The 19,778-nt window shown below is 43.9% G+C and overlaps 1 protein-coding gene across 1 annotated transcript in view; it reads left to right on the forward strand.

Moving 5' to 3' along the window:
- The window catches only part of ntrk2a (neurotrophic tyrosine kinase, receptor, type 2a), a gene marked incomplete at both ends in the record, with an annotated part of 41,839 nt that extends 25,060 nt beyond the window's left edge, over positions 1-16,779 (forward strand). The window contains 6 exons of the mRNA XM_084176208.1: positions 1,042-1,227; positions 4,283-4,413; positions 5,857-6,029; positions 8,825-9,071; positions 14,239-14,397; positions 16,594-16,779. Of these exons, the coding sequence (XP_084032334.1) occupies positions 1,042-1,227; positions 4,283-4,413; positions 5,857-6,029; positions 8,825-9,071; positions 14,239-14,397; positions 16,594-16,779 (1,082 nt within the window). The remainder of the gene's footprint in view (positions 1-1,041; positions 1,228-4,282; positions 4,414-5,856; positions 6,030-8,824; positions 9,072-14,238; positions 14,398-16,593) is intronic.
- Positions 16,780-19,778: the final 2,999 nt, after the last annotated feature.

Below are 19,778 nucleotides of genomic sequence, written 5' to 3' on the forward strand. Positions count from 1 at the left end.
TTGGCCAGGGTGGTTCCCAATCAGAGGCAGCTGTAGCTCGTTGTCTCTGATTGGGGACCATACTTAGGCAGCCTGTTTTGCACTAGTCTTTGTGGGATCTTGATCCGTAAAGGTTTGTTGTGTTATAACCTCAGGACTTCACGTATCGTTTGTTTGTTGTTTTTGTCGTTAAGTACGTTAAATAAAAGTATGTACGCTTATCACGCTGCGCCTTGGTCCGTGTCTTCAGTCAACGATCGTGACATTTGGTCCCTAACTTCCACCAGTTTAAAGACCATGTTTCTGTTCGTGGGACAGATGAGAAAGACGCAATCCTTGACATTAACAAAAATGTACTCAAACATACCTTATTTAACAATATTTGAGTATTACCTGTGGTAACATTGCATATAAAATGCCGTTATACCCATATTGCGTACTTTGGATATGGGTTTTGACATGCACATCTACAGACGGATATAGTGTCTTAGGTTAGGGAGGTTTTTTAGGGACGTATAATGTGTTCTTCTTGGAGTAGCCCGTTGATAATATCATGATGAATGAAAAAAAATAAAAATAATGATAAGAGCGTCTGATAAATGACTAAAATGTAAAATGTAATGATGATAATGTGATCAGTGATACCTCATATCTCAGAAACTCATGAACAAGGAAGGATATGGTGATTGGTATGGAACTGAGCTTCATACTTTTTGTAAAAACAAAAACATGCCTCTTCCATTTATTTTTATTTCATTCTTCCACCTTAATTTTCCTCAAACACCACTTCTTCTCTTCTCTTCTCTTCTCTTCTCTTCTCTTCTCTTCTCTTCTCTTCTCTTCTCTTCTCTTCTCTTCTCTTCTCTTCTCTTCTCTTCTCTTCTCTTCTCTTCTCTCCTATCCTCTCTTTCTCTCTTCCTCTCCCTTTTACTTTCACTCACACTTAATTCCTCTCCTCTCTCCTCTCCTCTCTCCTCTCTCCTTTCCTCTCTCCTCTCCTCTCTCCTCTCCTCTCCTCTCCTCTCTCCTCTCCTCTCTCCTCTCTCCTCTCCTCTCTCTCAGGTGCGTCGTCGGTGATCAGTAACGATGACGACTCAGCCTCTCCTCTCCACCACGTGTCCAATGGCAGTAACACTCCATCCTCCTCTGAGATGGGCCTAGACGCGGTCATCATCGGCATGACCAAGATCCCCGTTATCGAGAACCCTCAGTACTTCCGCAGCAACAGCATGCTCAAATCAGACACTTGTGAGTACAACAAGACCATGGCTTAGACACACACGCACAGACACACACACACGCATGTATACACTCACACAACACACATACAAATGGCTTTCTTTTACCAACAGTTCCTTTTAATGGGTAACAAGACATAGCCTACTAGGCTGTAGCAAAGAAGAATAGTTTGCAAACTAGGAGATCTCAGAGGATCTGAGTGCTGACGTCACCATGAATCTGTTGCACCAACACATAGACGCCATCTAAGAACCCACACCAGAATGTACGTATGTGCTGGTTGCCTTAGCAACACTCTCTCCGCTGCTATGGAAATGGCACTGGAGCTGCTGATAAAATGTGTTGAGTGGGACAGGCAGCGCTCCGTGTGTGTGTTTGTGTGTGTCAATCCCACTTGTCAGCTGTGTAGTTGTATCTATCTAATCCATCAAATTGAAGGTCATGCCTCTTAAAGAGGACACAAGTTCCTGAGCAGATGATTTGCAGAGGCCTCTACAATAGGAATGTGTCTCTGTGTAGGTCTGAGTTACACACAGTGTGTGTCTCCGCTGTCTTCTCCTGTCTGGGCCAATGGTGAGAGAGCTGTGGTCTGACTTGTGTCTGCAGCAAATCACCAAAAGAGATTTATGAGCCCCAGAAAAACATAAAATGTCAGTCAATACTGTACAGCTGTGTGTGTGTGTGTGTGTGTGTGTGTGTGTGTGTGTGTGTGTGTGTGTGTGTGTGTGTGTGTGTGTGTAAATGTCGTATTCAGTTTGATGAAGAAGAGGGAAACAGTGTAGGTAAGGTATTATGTCAGGGGAGTGGGTGTGACTCTAATATCTTAGAAACAGATCAATAGCCTCCATTAGTTTGTCCACTCCATTAGAGTGGACAAAGCTCATTAAGAACGAGAGATACACGCAAACACACACACACACACACACACACACACACACACACACACACACACACACACACACACACACACACACACACAGTGCATTCGGAAAGTATTCAGACCCCTTGACTTTTTCCACATTTTGTTACGTAACAGCCTTATTCTAAAATTGATTAAATTGTTTTTTTCCCTCATCAATCTACACATAATACCCCATAATGACAAAGCAAAAATAGGTTTTTAGAAATATTTGCGAATTTATAAAAAAAATATTCAGACCCTTACATAAGTATTCAGATCCTTTACTCAGTACTTTGTTGAAGCACCTTTGGCGGTGATTACAGCCTCAAGTCTTCTTGGGTATGATGCTACAAGCTTGGCAGACCTGTATCTGGGGAGATCCTCCCATTCTTTTCTGCAGATATTCTCAAGCCCTGTCAGGTTGGATGGGGAGCGTTGCTGCACAGCTATTTTCAGGTCTCTCCAGAGATGTTAGATGGCTGGGCTGGGACATTCAGAGACTTGTCCCGAAGCCACTCCTGCGTGGTCTTGGCTGTGTGCTTAGGGTCGTTGTCCTGTTGGAAGGTGAACCTTCTCTCCAGTCTGAGGTTCTGAGCGCTCTGGAGCAGGTTTTCATCACGGATCTCTCTGTACTTTGCACTGTTCATCTTTGCCTCGATCCTGACTAGTCTCCCAGTCCCTGCCGCTGAAAAACATCCCCACAGCATGATGCTGCCACCACCGAGCTTCACCCTAGGGATGGTGCCAGGTTTAGTCCAGACGTGACACTTGCCATTCAGGCCAATGAGTTCCATCTCGGTTTCATCAGACCAGAGAATCTTGTTTCTCATGGTCTGAGAGTCTTAAGGTGCCTTTTGGCAAACTCCAAGCGGGCTGTCATGTGCCTTTTACTGAGGAGTGGCTTCCGTCTGGCCACTCTACCATAAAGGCCTGATTGGTGGAGTGCTGCAGAGATGGTTGTCCTTCTGGAAGGTTCTCCCATCTCCACAGAGGAACTCTGGAGCTCTGTCACTGACCATCGGGTTCTTGGTCACCTCCCTGACCAAGGCCCTTCTCCCCCGATTGCTTAGTTTGGCCGGGCGGCCAGCTCTAGGAAGAGTCTTGGTGGTTCCAAACTTCTTCCATTTAAGAATGATGGAGGCCACTGTGTTCTTGGGGACCTTCAATGCTGCAGACATTTTTTGGTAACCTTCCCCAGATCTGTGCCTCGACACAATCCTGTCTCGGAGCTCTATGGACAATTCCTTCGACCTCATGGCTTGGTTAGTGCAGCTCGATGCAGCTTCAAAGTCTAGCCCTCCACAATACAATAGCCTGAGTGGTGAGCATTTTTGTGTATGAGTGGTGAGCTGCACAGAGTGGTCCTCTGTAGCTCAGCTGGTAGAGCACGGCGCTTGTAACGCCAAGGTAGTGGGTTCGATCCCCGGGACCACCCATACACAAAAATGTATGCACGCATGACTGTAAGTCGCTTTGGATAAAAGCGTCTGCTAAATGGCATATTATATTATTATATTATTATTATATGGTGAGCTTTTCTTCAAATGCATTTCTTAATCAGATCAGAAATAAATCTTGACGGTTTGTGTCCTGTTTCTCTCTGAAGACAGTAACCTACTGATTAATATGTTTTGGTGTTCTCCACTGTCCTTGCGCTATAGAGGGAGCACTGGGTTGAGTTAAGTGGGTACAGAGCATCTGTCTGCATGAAAACAACTCTGGGACAAAGCACTGTGAGAATCCCACTACTCTATCACCACCAGCCAGATTTCAGCATTTGTTCAGTCAAAAATCGCTATTTCAAATAGACTTTCAAACATCTATTTCTGACGATTCCCACTTGATAGCTATTACACATGCTGAGAGACAAAGCTGAGCTAGCGCTGTACAACATGATGTTACTATAATCACAATAAAAAGACAGAACACAAAACTAATAGTGAAACTTTCACTTTCAGTTGAAAACACAGTGATAAGACAATACAGCTCATCAAGAAAACGAAATAGTAGATAGATCATTCAGTGCAACCAATGACGGCTCCCAGTCCCCTAATCCAACCATAAGACATAATCTCTTCTCATCTAAGATATATACTGATTACGGCATTCATATTAGGAAGTCACACTGATATATGTAATAACTAGGTTCTCTCTGTGTTGCAGTTGTCCAGCACATCAAGAGGCACAACATAGTGCTGAAGAGGGAGTTGGGAGAGGGGGCGTTTGGGAAGGTTTTCCTGGCCGAGTGCTACAACCTGTCTCCTGAGCTCGAAAAAATCCTGGTGGCTGTCAAGGTAACCCAGCTCTTTCAAGTCTATCACAACCCACTGTAGGCTACATCATTTGGCCAATTTCCAAATGGACCTCTAGACTCTACCCCCTAGATACTCCTGTAGGAAAATCGGCCAATGGCCTGCTTCCACCAAGAATTCCAGCATTCAAAGTATGTGGTGAAATTAGATCTTATAGGAGAGTTTTCATTAAAAAAACATGGCATGGGAGAGAACCCCTTCCCCATGACTTCCTGTCCTTCCTGTGTCCCACCACATTCTAAGTGTGAAGTGGGGCTTGAGTGGCAGGGCAGTATGTCCTGTATCTACAAGAAACCTGCCATTGAAGATGATAGATTTCCGAGTTGCTGCTTCTACGGTCTAACATACTCATATCCACTAATGGTAGTAGTTTTACAAGCAAACATTGGACAGGCATGCTGCCATATAGGCTAAGCTTCCATGTTTATGGTCAAACTCACAAGGGAGCCATCGATCACGATACGGAACAGAGTGACATTAGCTAATGCGTTGGCAGTCATGCAAAGATGCTAGCAGTCACACAGGCGATTCAATGCTCCAACGTTCCGGCGAACATACAGTGTCATAGGTAAATCACATTCAGGGGTGAGTTTCCTGAAATCTTTGTAGCTAATTTGGCACTTTTATTCCTCTGAACAACCCAGCCCCAAGAAAGTAACAATGCCAAATCAATGTTTAGCGGTCAATCTTCTATATGTGAATGAACTTCAGAATTTGTCAAAGCACTTTAATGTTCTTGTAGTGGCGTGGGTCTGGGTCGTTAAGAGAAACAAAGTACCATGTCAGCTCTGAAGCTTTTGGGAAACTCATCCATTTCCAGTTCTGTTCTGATCAAATTGACGAGTTCTGTTTCCTGAAATCTAATTGGTTGAAGATGGGGGTGGAGGAATCTATTTTTCTGCCATCTCAGCATTCTAGCTGGGGGTCAGAACAGAGGGTCATCCTTTGGCTTCCTTAGCTCTCTCCTGTTCCTATTACATTTCCTGAAACACTCTCTCTCTCTCTCTCTCTCTCTCGCCTCTGCACTTAAATCGCTATGACAGATTTCATGATTTACGATCACTAATGCAAAGATCAGAACACGAGAACTAACCACACTACTTCTGTAAATAATACTGAGCTTGCTGTACATAAGTATACAACATCTCTGCTTGGTCATTACCAATAAGCTAAAATTGTGGGCTATGGTTAAGTTCCTATAACTCACTTTTACTTTAAGAGTTACTTATGTCTGCACTTGGTGGACTTGAGCCAAAAACATCTTGTGGCAGAATATTCCCCTCCCAGTAAAAATGTATTGCCAGTAAGTAGTCTCCATGCACAGTGTGCAAAATGTTTAAGTATGATGTTTTCGGTGTCTAAAAAACTCAGTTCTGAGTAAACATAGGTAGTAACCTGTGTGCGTGTGTGTGTTTGTGAGTTCAGACCCTGAAAGAGGCCAGTGAGAATGCAAGGAAGGACTTCCACCGGGAGGCCGAGTTGCTGACCAACCTGCAGCACCAGCACATTGTCACGTTCTACGGTGTGTGTGTGGAGAGCGACCCCCTCATCATGGTGTTTGAGTATATGAAGCACGGGGACCTCAACAAGTTCCTCAGGTAAACCATTCTGTGGGCATGTTCATATTAGGGCCCAATTCAGACTTAGGCAATTTACGCCTTTCCTACGCACGCCTTTCCTACGCACTTCTCAGTAGGTGGTATTCAGACTTGCCTTATGCATGTGTGTAACGGGCTTTGCAGGCGTGGTTCCCTTGCGCACTGAAGACATTTAATTCAACTGCTGAAAACTCTCCCACTTGCTGGCCAACATATTTTCTCCTGGAGTTTTAATTCAATAGGGTTTTCAGTACATTTACCTTAAGCCATCCCTTTAAATACGGTGTATCTTTAATTTTATCGACAGACTCACTAAAATACATAGAGAGAACAGGTTCAGAATATTAGGGATCAATGAAAGAAAGCCATCTAAATATATGCATATTCATCTCAGTTTCAGCACCAACTGGTAGATTAAAAAATACTCTGATCTTGTAGATTATTTAGGCAAATTTTGGGGTTAGAAAAGAATGTATGAATCATAAAAAAAGCCTTTATGCACAAAATATATTGATGAATCCAAAATACAGTGGCTTGATTCATCCTGAAAGTTGTCATATTCAAGTTCAAACCATGAAATATTGGAAGGTAGAAAGCAGTGTACAATAAGGGTTGAACAATAGTCCTAGAAATCTACCCTATTCCTCACTAATCATGGAACTGTATGACAACGGTCCAGTCGTCGTGAACCGTGCACCAGGCTCCAGGTTTAACATTCTAGGTGTGGTTTGAGTTCCATAATGATTCAAATAGGCTACATGTCCCAAATTATTGCACAACGTTTAGCCTAATAGGATCCACTAATGCTAGCGAGCTTCAAGAACAACTACATGGACATGACAGAGGAAAGAAAGGTAAACTGAATGGACCATTATAAATGTATGTGGGTATTACTGACGGTGGCTCCCGATAGTGGCTACTATTTAACATGATACAAATTGTAAAATAAAATGGAGAAAAACCCGGGCATATAATTAAAACATTCTAAACTGCATACATCAACTTGGCAGTGTCGGCCCCACAGAAACCCATAGCTTGGATCTCCAAATTTCATCCACACAAATTATGAGGGCATACAATACAAATTCTGAATAACGGCACAGCTATTTATACCCTACTTCACTGTGGAAAAGGGGCCGCAATACATGTCATGTTGATATGATTTTCAGTTTGCTTCCATATGACTGGTTTCACATTCGTCTCCTGAGATCATAAGGAAAAATCATCTAAAACAATTGCTATGTGTATTTACAATCCACTTCTCCAAACGGATTACTCATTTACCTAGCTCTTATCAATAGCTCCTATCAATTTATAAATTGCAGTGCATGGAGAATGCTGTTACTTACAGTTGAAGTCGGAAGTTTACATACACCTTAGCCAAATACATTTAAACTCAGTTTTTCACAATTCCTGACATTTAATCCTAGTAAAGATTCCCTGTTTTAGGTCAGTTAGGATCACCACTATATTTTAAGAATGTGAAATGTCAGAATAATAGTAGAGAGAATGATTTATTTCAGCTTTAATTTTTTTCATCACATTCCCAGTGGATCAGAAGTTTACATACACTCAATTAGTATTCGGTAGCATTGTCTTTAAATTGTTTAACTTGGGTCAAACATTTCGGGTAGCCTTCCGCAAGCTTCCCACAATAAGTTGGGTGAATTTCGGCCCATTCCTCCTGACAGAGCTGGTGTAACTGAGTCAGGTTTGTAGGCCTCCTTGCTCGCACACGCTTTTTCAGTTCTGCCCACAAATGTTCTATAGGTTTGAGGTCAGGTCTTTGTGATGGCCACTCCAATACCTTGACTTTGTTGTCCTTAAGCCATTTTGCCACAACTTTGGAAGTATGCTTGGGGTCATTGTCCATTTGGAAGACCCATTTGCGACCAAGCTTTAACTTCCTGACTGATGTCTTGAGATGTTGCTTCAATATATCCACATAATTTTCCTTCCTCATGATGCCATCTATTTTGTGAAGTGCACCAGTCCCTCCTGCAACAAAGCACCCCCACAGCATGATGCTGCCACCCCCGTGCTTCACGGTTGGGATGGTGTTCTTTGGCTTGCAAGCAACCCCCTTTTTCCTCCAAACATAACGATGGTCATTATGGCCATCCACGAATAGCGGGTTAATAGCATGCTATTGTCATGCTTAAGTTAAAGGTCCGAATACGCATAGAGAGATAAATGCATAAAAGAGATATACGTTCCATTTCCGCGCGCTTAAAGCTGCACTTTGCCATTTCCTGGTTGACAAAATTCTAACAGTTTGCCTAATTTCAGTTTATGTGACAAAACAAGCAAGTATAGTGTAGAGAATCATTGTACCATTTAAACTGCTGTGAAATGTATTTTCCATAACCAAAAATATTGTATTTTTAGCTGTTTGAAGCTGGTGCACCAAACCTAAAGTACAAGACGCAAAAACGATACTTAAGAATGGGAAGCATAGAAATAACACACATAGAACAGATCTACAGCTTCTTAGACTTGCTTTCAATGAGAAAGACAGATCTATAACTCACATTTCTATGTGAATTTGGTCGGGTCGCCCAAAAAGTTAGATATTGCAGCTTTAACTCGGGTCGGAATTCCTCCCCCTACTACATAAAAGCCCAGTAAATCTCTATTGACTGAGGTTTGTCATGATCTATTTCAATGAAGCCATTACAGGAAGTGAGTTAAAACTCCCAACGCAAATGTATAAATAAAGTTGAAAATGAATGTCACCTTTCAGGTTGTGATTCGGAATTTCAATGGAATTCCTCTCCCCTCCTCTCATTCCGTAGGGCTCACGGTCCCGACTCCGTGATGATGGGTGACGGTCCGACCAATAGGCCCGTGGTGCTGACCCAGTCCCAGATGCTGCACATCGCCCAGCAGATCGCTGCAGGCATGGTCTACCTGGCCTCCCAGCACTTTGTCCACCGAGACCTGGCCACACGTAACTGTCTGGTGGGAGAGAATCTGCTGGTGAAGATCGGTGATTTCGGCATGTCCCGAGACGTGTACAGCACGGACTACTACAGGGTAAGTGTATGTGTCGCCCTCTTTTTTCTTGGCCCACTACTACTTCCCTTTGCATGGGCCTCACTCTCTCCCTGCATGGGCCTCACTCTCTCCCTGCATGGGCATGAATCGATCAGTAGGCCCTGGGCCTGGTATGTTTAATAGCTAGAAGAAGAAAGCTGCATAGAGCAGTGTTTCTCAACAGTCTATGTCTGCCTATGCCTCAGAACTGCTTCAATATTATTGAATTGGTACCAGCTAACTAACTAACCAAGTATTTAACTAACTGATTGATTGGTCGGTCAGCAACAACATCCTCTATGGACTGTCCCGAACGGGAGTTTGAGAAACACTGCAGAGGCCTTATACGTAGATGTCAGTGTATAGATGTCACAGACCCTGTCTCTTCCACACATTCTCCACCTGCTTCCCTGCCTCCCCCTCTCTTTGATTTCACTATTAGTGTGTGACAACATACAACTGCTATCCACCTCCCCACACCGCCCACACCTCCCAGACACACACACACACACCCTCTCAGTAAAGTTAACCACTGGAGGAGTCGCCATAGCAACGGGCAAAGGCAGCACAGAGCATAAGTTATATCAGACAGTCCCTATGAAAAAAAGTAATTAAAGAACTTATATTAGTATGCAGCTCCACTACTAGAGAGAGTGAGAGCGAGAGAGAGTGAGAGAGAGAGAGAGAGAGAGAGAGAGAGAGAGAGAGAGAGAGAGAGAGAGAGAGAGAGAGAGAGAGAGAGAGAGAGAGAGAGAGAGAGAGAGAGAGAGAGAGATGGGGAGATAAGGGGCAAGTGAAATAAATCAACACAAATAAAGATGCAAGAGAGGAGGGGTACAAGAGAAAAGAGAAGAGAAGGGGGGCTTCAGAGTGGAGAGGTTGAGAGAAGGAGAGTGTGGAGAGAGACATGAGAAAGGAGAGAGGAGCCAATGATAGATAGAGATATGCAGAGAAAGAGACTGAGAGCTGTTTTCCCCCAAGAGTTCGGTGAAAGAATGATGAACATTGATGTCATAGGAGGGATCAGAAGGTAGACCAGCACAAGTTGCTTCCTGTCTAGGGATGATGCCTGACAGTGGCTGCATTTGAAATGGTACCCTATTCACTATAGTGCCCAGTGATGTCACATTGCGCCCTTCCAGGGCTTTGATGGACAGCTGCGGAAACCAACCAACCATCCAACCAACCCACCCACCCACCCCAGAGCAGCCTCTTTTATAATTTATCTTTAATCCACATGAATACAAAATCTGTATGCTCTTTAACTACAGACCGACTGATAAAAAACAGGAATTCCCAGTAGAATGACCATCTCCATAGAAACACATGGAAATTCAGTTCAGTCTACTGGAACAAGGAGGAGGAGGAGTCTCCTAGTGAAACCCCTCCCACGCAGCCAGTCTAAAGCATCCCAAAAGCTCTCTTTCAAACCCGCCTGGTTGCCATGGATACCGTGGCCTCTAAACTCTTAATTCACAATTCCTCGTTTTCTTCTTCTTTGAGGTTTTCTGGCACAGACAAGCAGTGGGTTAGTTATTTATGAATATTTATAAGTCTGAGAGCAACATGATTTTACCGTCTGACTTCAATATTCAACATATTTCCAAGGGGGGATAAAAGTCAAAACTCTGCGGTTAAGTTTAGGCCTTCATTCCGACTGGTTAAGGTAAGGGTTAAGGTTGGGATAGGGTTCAAATAAAAATTTAAATAAACTAGTGCCTAGCACTGGGATTGAACCCACGATCCTCAGAGCCGTAGCTCGCATTTTAAGCCCTTCCTCTATCCCCACCTACAACGCCCTAGCAAGCCGAGAGCCTACTAGATGATATTGTTAATAGGTGCTCATGTTGCCACTAAGAATACTGAAGTGGATCTGCTGTGACCTGGCTGGAGAGAGCGAGAGAGAGAGAGATAGAGAGTTTCGGATGGTGAAAGATAGTCTCTCTGGTCACTCAGAATATTGAGCTCTAAAAACCATTGGGCCCTCTGAACAGGCTAGTAAAACTCCTTCTCTTAATATTTAATGAACTCAGGATGTTAAGAACAATTAATCAGGGGCTTTTCTACCTCACAAAGTAACACACATTCACACACAGAGAAACACAAACAAGCACACACACTGAAACACACTCACGCATGCACATATACGCACACATACATTTGGAAAGTATTCAGACCCCTTGACTTTTTCCACATTTTGTTTCGTTACAGCCTTATTCTAAAATTGATTCAATTTGTTTTTTTCCTCATCAATCTACACACAATACCCCATAATGACAAAGCAAAAATAGGTCTTTAGAATATTAAATACTGAAATATCACATTTACATTGGTATTCAGACCCTTTACTGAGTACTTTGTTGAACCACCTTTGGCAGCGATTACAGCCTCGAGTCTTCTTGTGTATGATGCTACAAGCTTGGCACACCTGTATTTGGGGAGTTTCTACCATTCTTCTCTGCAGATCCTCTCAAGCTCTGTCAGGTTGGATGGGGAGCGTCACTACCCAACTACTATTTTCAGGTCTCTCCAGAGATGTTCGATCGGGTTCAAGTCCGGGCTCTGGCTGGGCCACTCAAGGACATTCAGAGACTTGTCTCGATGCCACTCCTGCGTTGTCTTGGCTGTGTGCTTAGGGTTGTTGTCCTGTTGGAAGGTGAACCTTCGCCCCAGTCTGAGGTCCTGAGTGCTCTGAAGCAGGTTTTCATCACGTATCGCTCTGTACTTTGCTCCGTTCATCTTTCCCTGCCACTAGTCTCCCAGTCCCTGCCGCTGAAAATCATCCCCACAGCATGATGTTGCTACCACTGAGCTTCATCGTAGGGATGGTGCCAGGTTTCCTCCAGACGTGACGCTCGGCTTTCAGGCTAAAGAGTTCAATCTTGGTTTCATCAGATCAGACCAGATAATCTTGTTTCTCATGATCTGAGAGTCCTTTAGGTGCCTTTTGTCAAACTCCAAGCGGGCTGTCATGTGCCTTTTACTGAGGAGTGGCTTCCGCCTGGCCACTCTACCATAAAGGCCTGATTGGTGGAGTGCTGCAGAGATGATTGTCCTTCTGGAAGGTTCTCCCATCTCCACAGAGAAACTCTGGAGCTCTGTCAGAGTGACCATCTGGTTCTTGGTCACCTCCCTGACCAAGGCCCTTCTCTCCTGATTGCTCAGTTTGGCCGGGAGGAAGAGTCTTGGTGGTTCCAAACTTCTTCCATTTAAGAATTATGAATTTTTAATACATTTGCAAAAATGTCTAAAAACCTGTTTTTGCTTTGTTATTGTGGGGTATTTTGTGAAGATTGATGAGGAAAAACATTAATTTTATCCATTTTAGAATAAGGCTGTAACGTAACAAAATGTGGAAAAGGTAAAGGGGTCTGAATACTTTCCGAATGCACTGTACACACACACACACACACACAAACACACACACACACACACACACACACACAGAGAGAGAGACATAAACACAAGCAAGCACATACACACACACAAGCAACAAGCACACACACAAACACAAAAAGTGGAGACACTAAGATCAGGAGCGCAGCATTAATATTTCAAACTAAACCTCACTAACTAAATGAGACACTCACTGGATGTTGGCGTCAACCCCACTTGACCGTGAATCCATCGCAACAATCATACACACACAGTATCTTTCCTTGGAAACTCAAGTGGGGTTTGAGTTATGTGAAAACACTTAAAGTGAATTATGTGTTGAGGAGGAGGAAAGCGCCTTTGAGAAGGCGGACTAGAGCTAGATTGGTTTTCACAGAAAAACACACACCGGTGATGACTATCTCTTGGCTTTAATGGACTGGTAAAGTAAAGGCCACTCTGACGGAGAGAGGAAGAGACCATTCCGGGCTGAGTGGGCGGCAGACAGCAGTGGCCAGTCACAACTTCCTGTCTTGCACAGTGTCTGGGACAGTACAACTTTAGCTTCAGTCCTAGGCATTCAAAAGTCCACCTGTATTGCAGCACAGTAATAAAGTGGATGGAACTGCACCGTCAGGGTCAGGGACATATTTCAGAAATGTATTTTATTACATGGGTTATTGTTAGATGATTGCTTGTTTGTGACATTAACTATGTACCTTGCTGCAGTAAGGCATTTTGAAAAACTGAGCATAACCTTTTAGTGCTCAGAACTATATTTGTCTGTGTGTTAGACACAACAATTGGACAAACAATGTACCCTATTATTTTACCATTTGTCGTTTTAAATAACTATGTTTCTTTTATGTTTATTTTGTTTGCACTTTATTTTAGGGTACTGTTTCAATCAGGGGTTGGAACCAAAATTATTTTCCAATCATTTCGTTCTGAACAGAACCATTCTTTTTTTTTGTTCCATTCTACTGTTCCGACCAGCAAAATACAATACTGAACCGATTCGAACCAAAAAAAAGTAACGGTTTATATAATTCCTTTCTGTTCCTTTTTAACCTCTGAAATATAAATATTTTTTATTCATTTAGCTCAACATTAAATTACTTCACCAATCAGTGAGGATAGACTAGCTTTAGCTTGCTATGTAGCGGGCAAGCTATAGTTGTTTAGCCTACATGCATTGGACAGACAAATGTAGGGCGCGAGGGTGAAGGAGAAGGCTTGGCTTGAAGCGCTGGGCGTCTTGTTATGACATTCATTTTCTGAATTATCTACGGAGGAGCGGCTTCTATAAACAAACTTTGAATGTCTTTGAACTTCCGAGAGTTTGCTTAACAGTGGACCCAAGCTTGTGTGTGTAGAACGGCACCAGAATAAAAATAAAAACCTATCTTATCTTTTTGTAGTTAATAAATCCAGTGTGAAATGTGATAAATATAGTATCCTTAACTAGCATTGAAAAAGTTAATCCATTCTTCTCTAATAAAAAATCGCACTCCCTAATTTCTGAATTATGCTTGTAACTTCACTAGGCTACAGTAGCCTATGTTTCGTAGGGGGAGGGGCAGGTAGCCTGCACACACACTGGCAAGGGCTTTGCATAGGCGCTTTGTTGCGTTTTTCTGTGGGACTGGAAAACAATGCCCGGAATGTAATTTGCAGGTCATTAATGTTTAATTACCATTTTACCAAGTAGTTTCACTGAAAATATCTTGTCATTTCTGTACTGTTCAAATAAAGCGTCCAGGCTGACTGTGTGTATGTGTGTGTGTTGGTGTTGTAGGTGGGCGGTCACACCATGCTGCCCATTCGCTGGATGCCTCCAGAGAGCATCATGTACAGGAAGTTCACCACGGAGAGCGACGTGTGGAGTCTGGGCGTGGTCCTCTGGGAGATCTTCACCTACGGCAAACAGCCCTGGTACCAGCTCTCCAACAACGAGGTCTGTCTCACCTCTAAGCTAACCTTAACCCTAACCCCAACCCCAACTCCAACTCTCTGACTATACTCTACCTCCATGTAGCCTGGTTGCCAGTCTGTTTCTGTTCTCTTGCCACCACCTTACGACAGTTCCATGAGGAAGTGGCAAGAAAGGAGAACAGACTAGCATCCAGGCTACCGCTAACTGGAGTCTACCCTCACATTAATTCCTTTGACAAAGCTTTCCAACAGAATGGCCAATTATATTTTACAGTACCTTTAACCCCCAACCTTGACCCTACCCTGGTGGTGACTGGATGGAGTACAGCTACGACCGGAAGTTACTTTTCGTAGCAGGTTAGGACAACATTTTAGCTAACCCTTTTCGTTACCTTAAACTCATTCTCCTAACCTGCCACGTTAATTAGTCTAACCTGCTGCGTAAGTTTTCCTAACCTGCTACGAAAAAATAACTTCTGGTCGTAGCTGTGTTCCACCTAGTCAGAACCCCCTAACCCCTAACCCCATCTCTGGTTACTTCCCTAAAAAAAAGCTGTAACCCCCCTAACCCCAAAGCCCTTAGCTTATACCCCAAGGTATAGATCTGAAAGGCTTCCATCTGTCCTATCAGATGGCAAGATGGAGCTATTTCCATACTGCTTGTATATCAGATACTTACTGATCTATACTGAACAAAAATATAAACACAACATGTAAAGTGTTGGTCCCATGTTTCATGAGCTGAAATAAAAGATCCCAGAAATGTTCCATATGCACAAAAAGCGTATTTCTCAAAAATGTTGTGTAAAAATTTGTTCACATCCCTGTTCGTGAGCATTTCTCCTTTGCCAAGATAATCCATCCACCTGACAGGTATGGCATATCAAGAAGCTGATTAAACAGCATGATCATTACACAGGTGCACCTTGTGCTGGGGACAATAAAAGGCCACTCTAAAATGTGCAGTTTTGTCACACAACACAATGCCACAGATGTCTCAAGTTTTGAGGGCGTGTGCAATTGGAATGCTGACTGCAGAAATGTCCACCAGAGCTGTTGCCAGAGAATTGAATGTTAATTTCTCTACCATAAGCTGCCTCCAACGTTGTTTAAGAGAATTTGGCAGTATGTCCAACTGGCCTCACAACCGCAGACCACGTGTAATCACGCCAGCCCAGGACCTCCACATCCGGCTTCTTCACCTGCGGGATTGTCTGAGACCAGCCACCCGGACAGCTGATGAAACTGTGGGTTTGCACAACCGAAGAATGTCTGTACAAACTGTCAGAAACCGTCTCAGGGAAGCTCATCTGCGTATTCGTCGTCCTCACTAGGGTCTTGACCTGACTGCAGTTTGGCGTTGTAACCGACTTCAGTGGGCAAATGCTCACCTTCGATGGCCACTGGCACGCTGGAGAAGTGTGCTCTTCACAGATGAATCCCGGTTTCAGCTGTACCGGATGGCAGACAGTGTGTATGGCGTTGTGTGGGCTAGCGGTTTGCTGATGTCAACGTTGTGTACAGAGTGCCCCATGGTGGCGGTGGGGTTATGGTATGGGCAGGCATAAGCTACGGACAATGAACACAATTGCATTTTATCGATGGCAATTATCGTGACGAGATCCTGAGGCCCATTGTCGTGCCATTCATACGCCGCCATCACCTCATGTTTCAGCATGATAATGCACGACCCCATGTCGCAAGGATCTGTATACAATTCCTGGAAGCTGAAAATATCCCAGTTATTCTATGGCCTGCATACTCACCAATGTCACCCATTGAGTTTGGGATGCTCTGGATCGACGTGTACGACAGTGTGTTCCAGTTCCCGCCAATATCAAGCAACTTCTCACAGCCATTGAAAAGGAGTGGGACAACATTCCACAGGCCACAATCAACAGCCTGATCAACTCTATGCAAAGGAGATGTGTCGCGCTGCATGAGGCAAATGGTGGTCACACCAGATACTGACTGGTTTTCTGATCCACGCCCCTACCTTTTGTTGTAAGGTATCTGTGATCAACAGATGCATATCTGTATTCCCAGTCACGTGAAATCCATAGATTAGGGCCAATTTATTTATTTAAATTGACTGATTTCCTTATATGAACTGTAACTCAGTAAAATCTAAGAAATTGTTGCATTTATATTTTAGTTCAGTGTACATAAAGTGAGCCTAACCTTGTGTCTTTCTCCCCCCCCCCACACACACACACAGGTGATTGAGTGTATTACACAGGGGCGTGTCCTGCAGCGGCCTCGCACCTGTCCCAAAGAGGTGTACGACCTGATGCTGGGGTGCTGGCAGAGGGAACCCCACATGAGACACCACATCAAGGAGATCCACAGCCTACTGCTCAACCTAGCCAAGGCCTCTCCTGTCTACCTGGACATCCTCGGCTGAGTGTGTGTGTGTCTGTGTGTGTATGTGCGCATGCTTGAGTGTGTGTTTGAAGCTACAATCAAACTCTTTAAGGCAATCAGATGATTCCCCAACTATTCCCTTGTGCCCTACCCTCTCTCTCAGAAGATTCCCCAACTATTCCCTTGTGCCCTACCCTCTCTCTCAGAAGATTCCCCAACTATTCCCTTGTGCCCTACCCTCTCTCTCAGAAGATTCCCCAACTATTCCCTTGTGCCCTCCCTCTCTCTCTCTCTCTTTCTCTCTCTCTCTCCCTCCCTCTCTCTCCCTCTCTCTCCCTCTCTCTCCCTCTCTCTCTCTCTCTCCCTCTCTCTCCCTCTCCCTCTCCCTCTCTCTCTCTCTCTCTCTCTCCCTCTCTCTCTCTCACTCTCTCTCTCTCTCTCGCTCTCTCTCTCGCTCTCTCTCTCGCTCTCGCTCTCTCTCTCTCTCCCTCTCTCTCTCTCTCTCTCTCTCCCTCTCTCTCCCTCTCTCTCCCTCTCTCTCTCTCTCTCTCTCTCTCTCTCTCTCTCTCTCTCTCTCTCTCTCTCTCTCTCTCTCTCTCTCTCTCTCTCTCTCTCCCTCTCTCTCCCTCTCTCTCTCTCTCCCTCTCTCTCCCTCTCTCTCTCTCCCTCTCTCTCTCTCTCGCACTTTATTCCTACTTTTACTCTGTCTTGCATCTCTTTACCCACCATCTCTTTTCTTCCTGCTCAAGAGACATTAAGAATGGTTTGCAGTGGGAAGGCTTCTCCCATCTCTTCAAAGGCGTTTTTAACGGCGCCTAAATGGTCTACTGTAAATGGCTAAGAGGTCTGTACTGTAGTCTATACGAGCAGGCAGTGGGAGGTGCCGTTTGGTCCAATTGGTTTCTGGAAACTCCATCCTTCTGTAAATAAAACCCCTGGAGTCCAGAAGAGGGACCGCCATTTCTTCTCTGTACATACAGGACATACAGCTACCAGACATCGGAGCCCAGCGATGTCATGCAAAGACTTGAGACGCATCGCTCCATCTGAGGAGACATGGAAGCAACCAGACTATTATTTCCCCTGTCAACCAAGACATTTCCCCTCATGCTGACAAACAACAACAAATGAAATGCTATAACTCAGTGGTATTCAAAGTCAGGGCAACATTGGGGTCGCGGGGGAACTGCAGTGGGGTCGCGGGGGAACTGCAGTGGGGGTCGTCAAAATTATTATTTAATATTTGTTGTAGGAGGGAGGACAAAGGGAGGACAAAGGGAGGACAAAGGGAGGACAAAACAATTAAGAGCACAGATTATTGTATGGGACAATATACAAACGTTTTTGAGAATGATAATTTGAAAAAACAATTTTTATTCAGTATATGTATTCATTAGTTTATTTTCATTTAGGTAAGAGATGAAAATGCAATGAATTGAATGTTAATTGTTGATGTAAAAATCACAATTTTATGATTTTAAGGTTGTGTCATAAAATTTGGGGTGGTGTCGCGAGAACTTCTTAGGGAAAGAAATGGGATCCTCAGAAATTCTGACTGAAAAAATGGGGTCCCTACTGAAAAAGTTTGAATACCACTGCTATAACTGAGAGAGTTTGGGCAGGGTCTGTGTGAGATGGTCCTTTCATTGTCAGATCTCCGTTTAGGCGTGGTTGGGTCAACTGTGGTAGAATCATGACACACATCTCCAACCCCTACTACATAAACACTCAAAAGGCTTCTGAAGGAAATTTTATTGTGCATGTTTTATTATTTTAGCCCTGGCCACTGTGCTTTAGCCACACAGTCCCAGCCCCTGTCAGTAATGGTGTAATGTATATTTAATTAAGGAGCTAATGTTGGCCATTAGCAAAGTCTCCCCTCAGACATTTAAGACATTGTTTTATGGGAGGGAAAGGAGATGAGGAAGTGGAGAAGGAGAGAGAGACAGCGAGATAGAGAGGAGTGAAGAGGGCGAGGAAGCAGGCCTGAATGTCTGCAGGGAAATAGAGAGATAACATCCATCATAGTGCGGTCTGACCGGTTTTAGAACCCACAGCTCTTTACTTCACACACCTCACATTCCCCCCCCCCCCCCCCCCCCCCACACACACACACACAGACACAGATTGCATTTTATTGGTTTGGTCAAATGGCCATTACTATTGATATTTGTTTTCTTCTATTTATAATGTTTTATATATACTCTATGTTCACCATACTTATTTTGTATTTATTTTTCCAGTTTTTCTGAGACAAATCTTCTGAGGTCTAAGTCAATTCTTTGGTCTGAATCGAGGTCTGAATCAAATTCAAAGTGAGTGATGTAATTGATTATGCTGACAGTATTGTGTGTGTATGTCTGCATCCATAATAATGCACTACTTTTGACCAGGGCCCGTATTGGGCTGTGGTCAAAAGTAGTGCACTATAATGGGAATGAGTGTCATTTTAGACACAGACTGTGTGTGTCTGTTTGGGTCCTTGCACACAGTCACTGTTGCATTTTCCAGCCTGCCACATGATACATACAGTAGGTCCAATAAATACTATCCATTCCACAAAGAGAATGGATGTCCTTCTGTGCGAGAGCAAATGGAACAATGTTATACAGGTATTCAACATTGGTCATACAATGATGTTGTGCATTACAAAGCAACATTGTGTGCATGGGCCTTCGTTGTTGGTGTAGTTCGCAGTGAGAGAACTGCCAGTGTGAGAAAGAGCAGTGTGAATACGAATGTGCCATCGAACTAAGGAACCACTCTTAATGCTCTGTGTGGATCTAACCTACATGAACTGGCTAAAGTGGGACATGGTAATGGTTGCTAATGAGGGAAGGAGCTATCAGAGGACTGCAATGGAAGACGTTTCTATGTAACTCTCTTCCATCACAATGGACCCAGTCTGTCTACTGTATATCCTGGTCAAGTTACTGTTACTAATGGAGCCTTCCCAGAATCCTCTCTGTTGTAGGGTCCAACTATTTCCACCTACCGATAGGCTCTAGGCAATGGGCGGCACCAATCGCAGTGCTATCG

Source organism: Coregonus lavaretus (assembly GCF_964263955.1).
Source record: "Coregonus lavaretus genome assembly, chromosome: 14".
Taxonomy (NCBI): Eukaryota; Metazoa; Chordata; class Actinopteri; order Salmoniformes; family Salmonidae; genus Coregonus; species Coregonus lavaretus.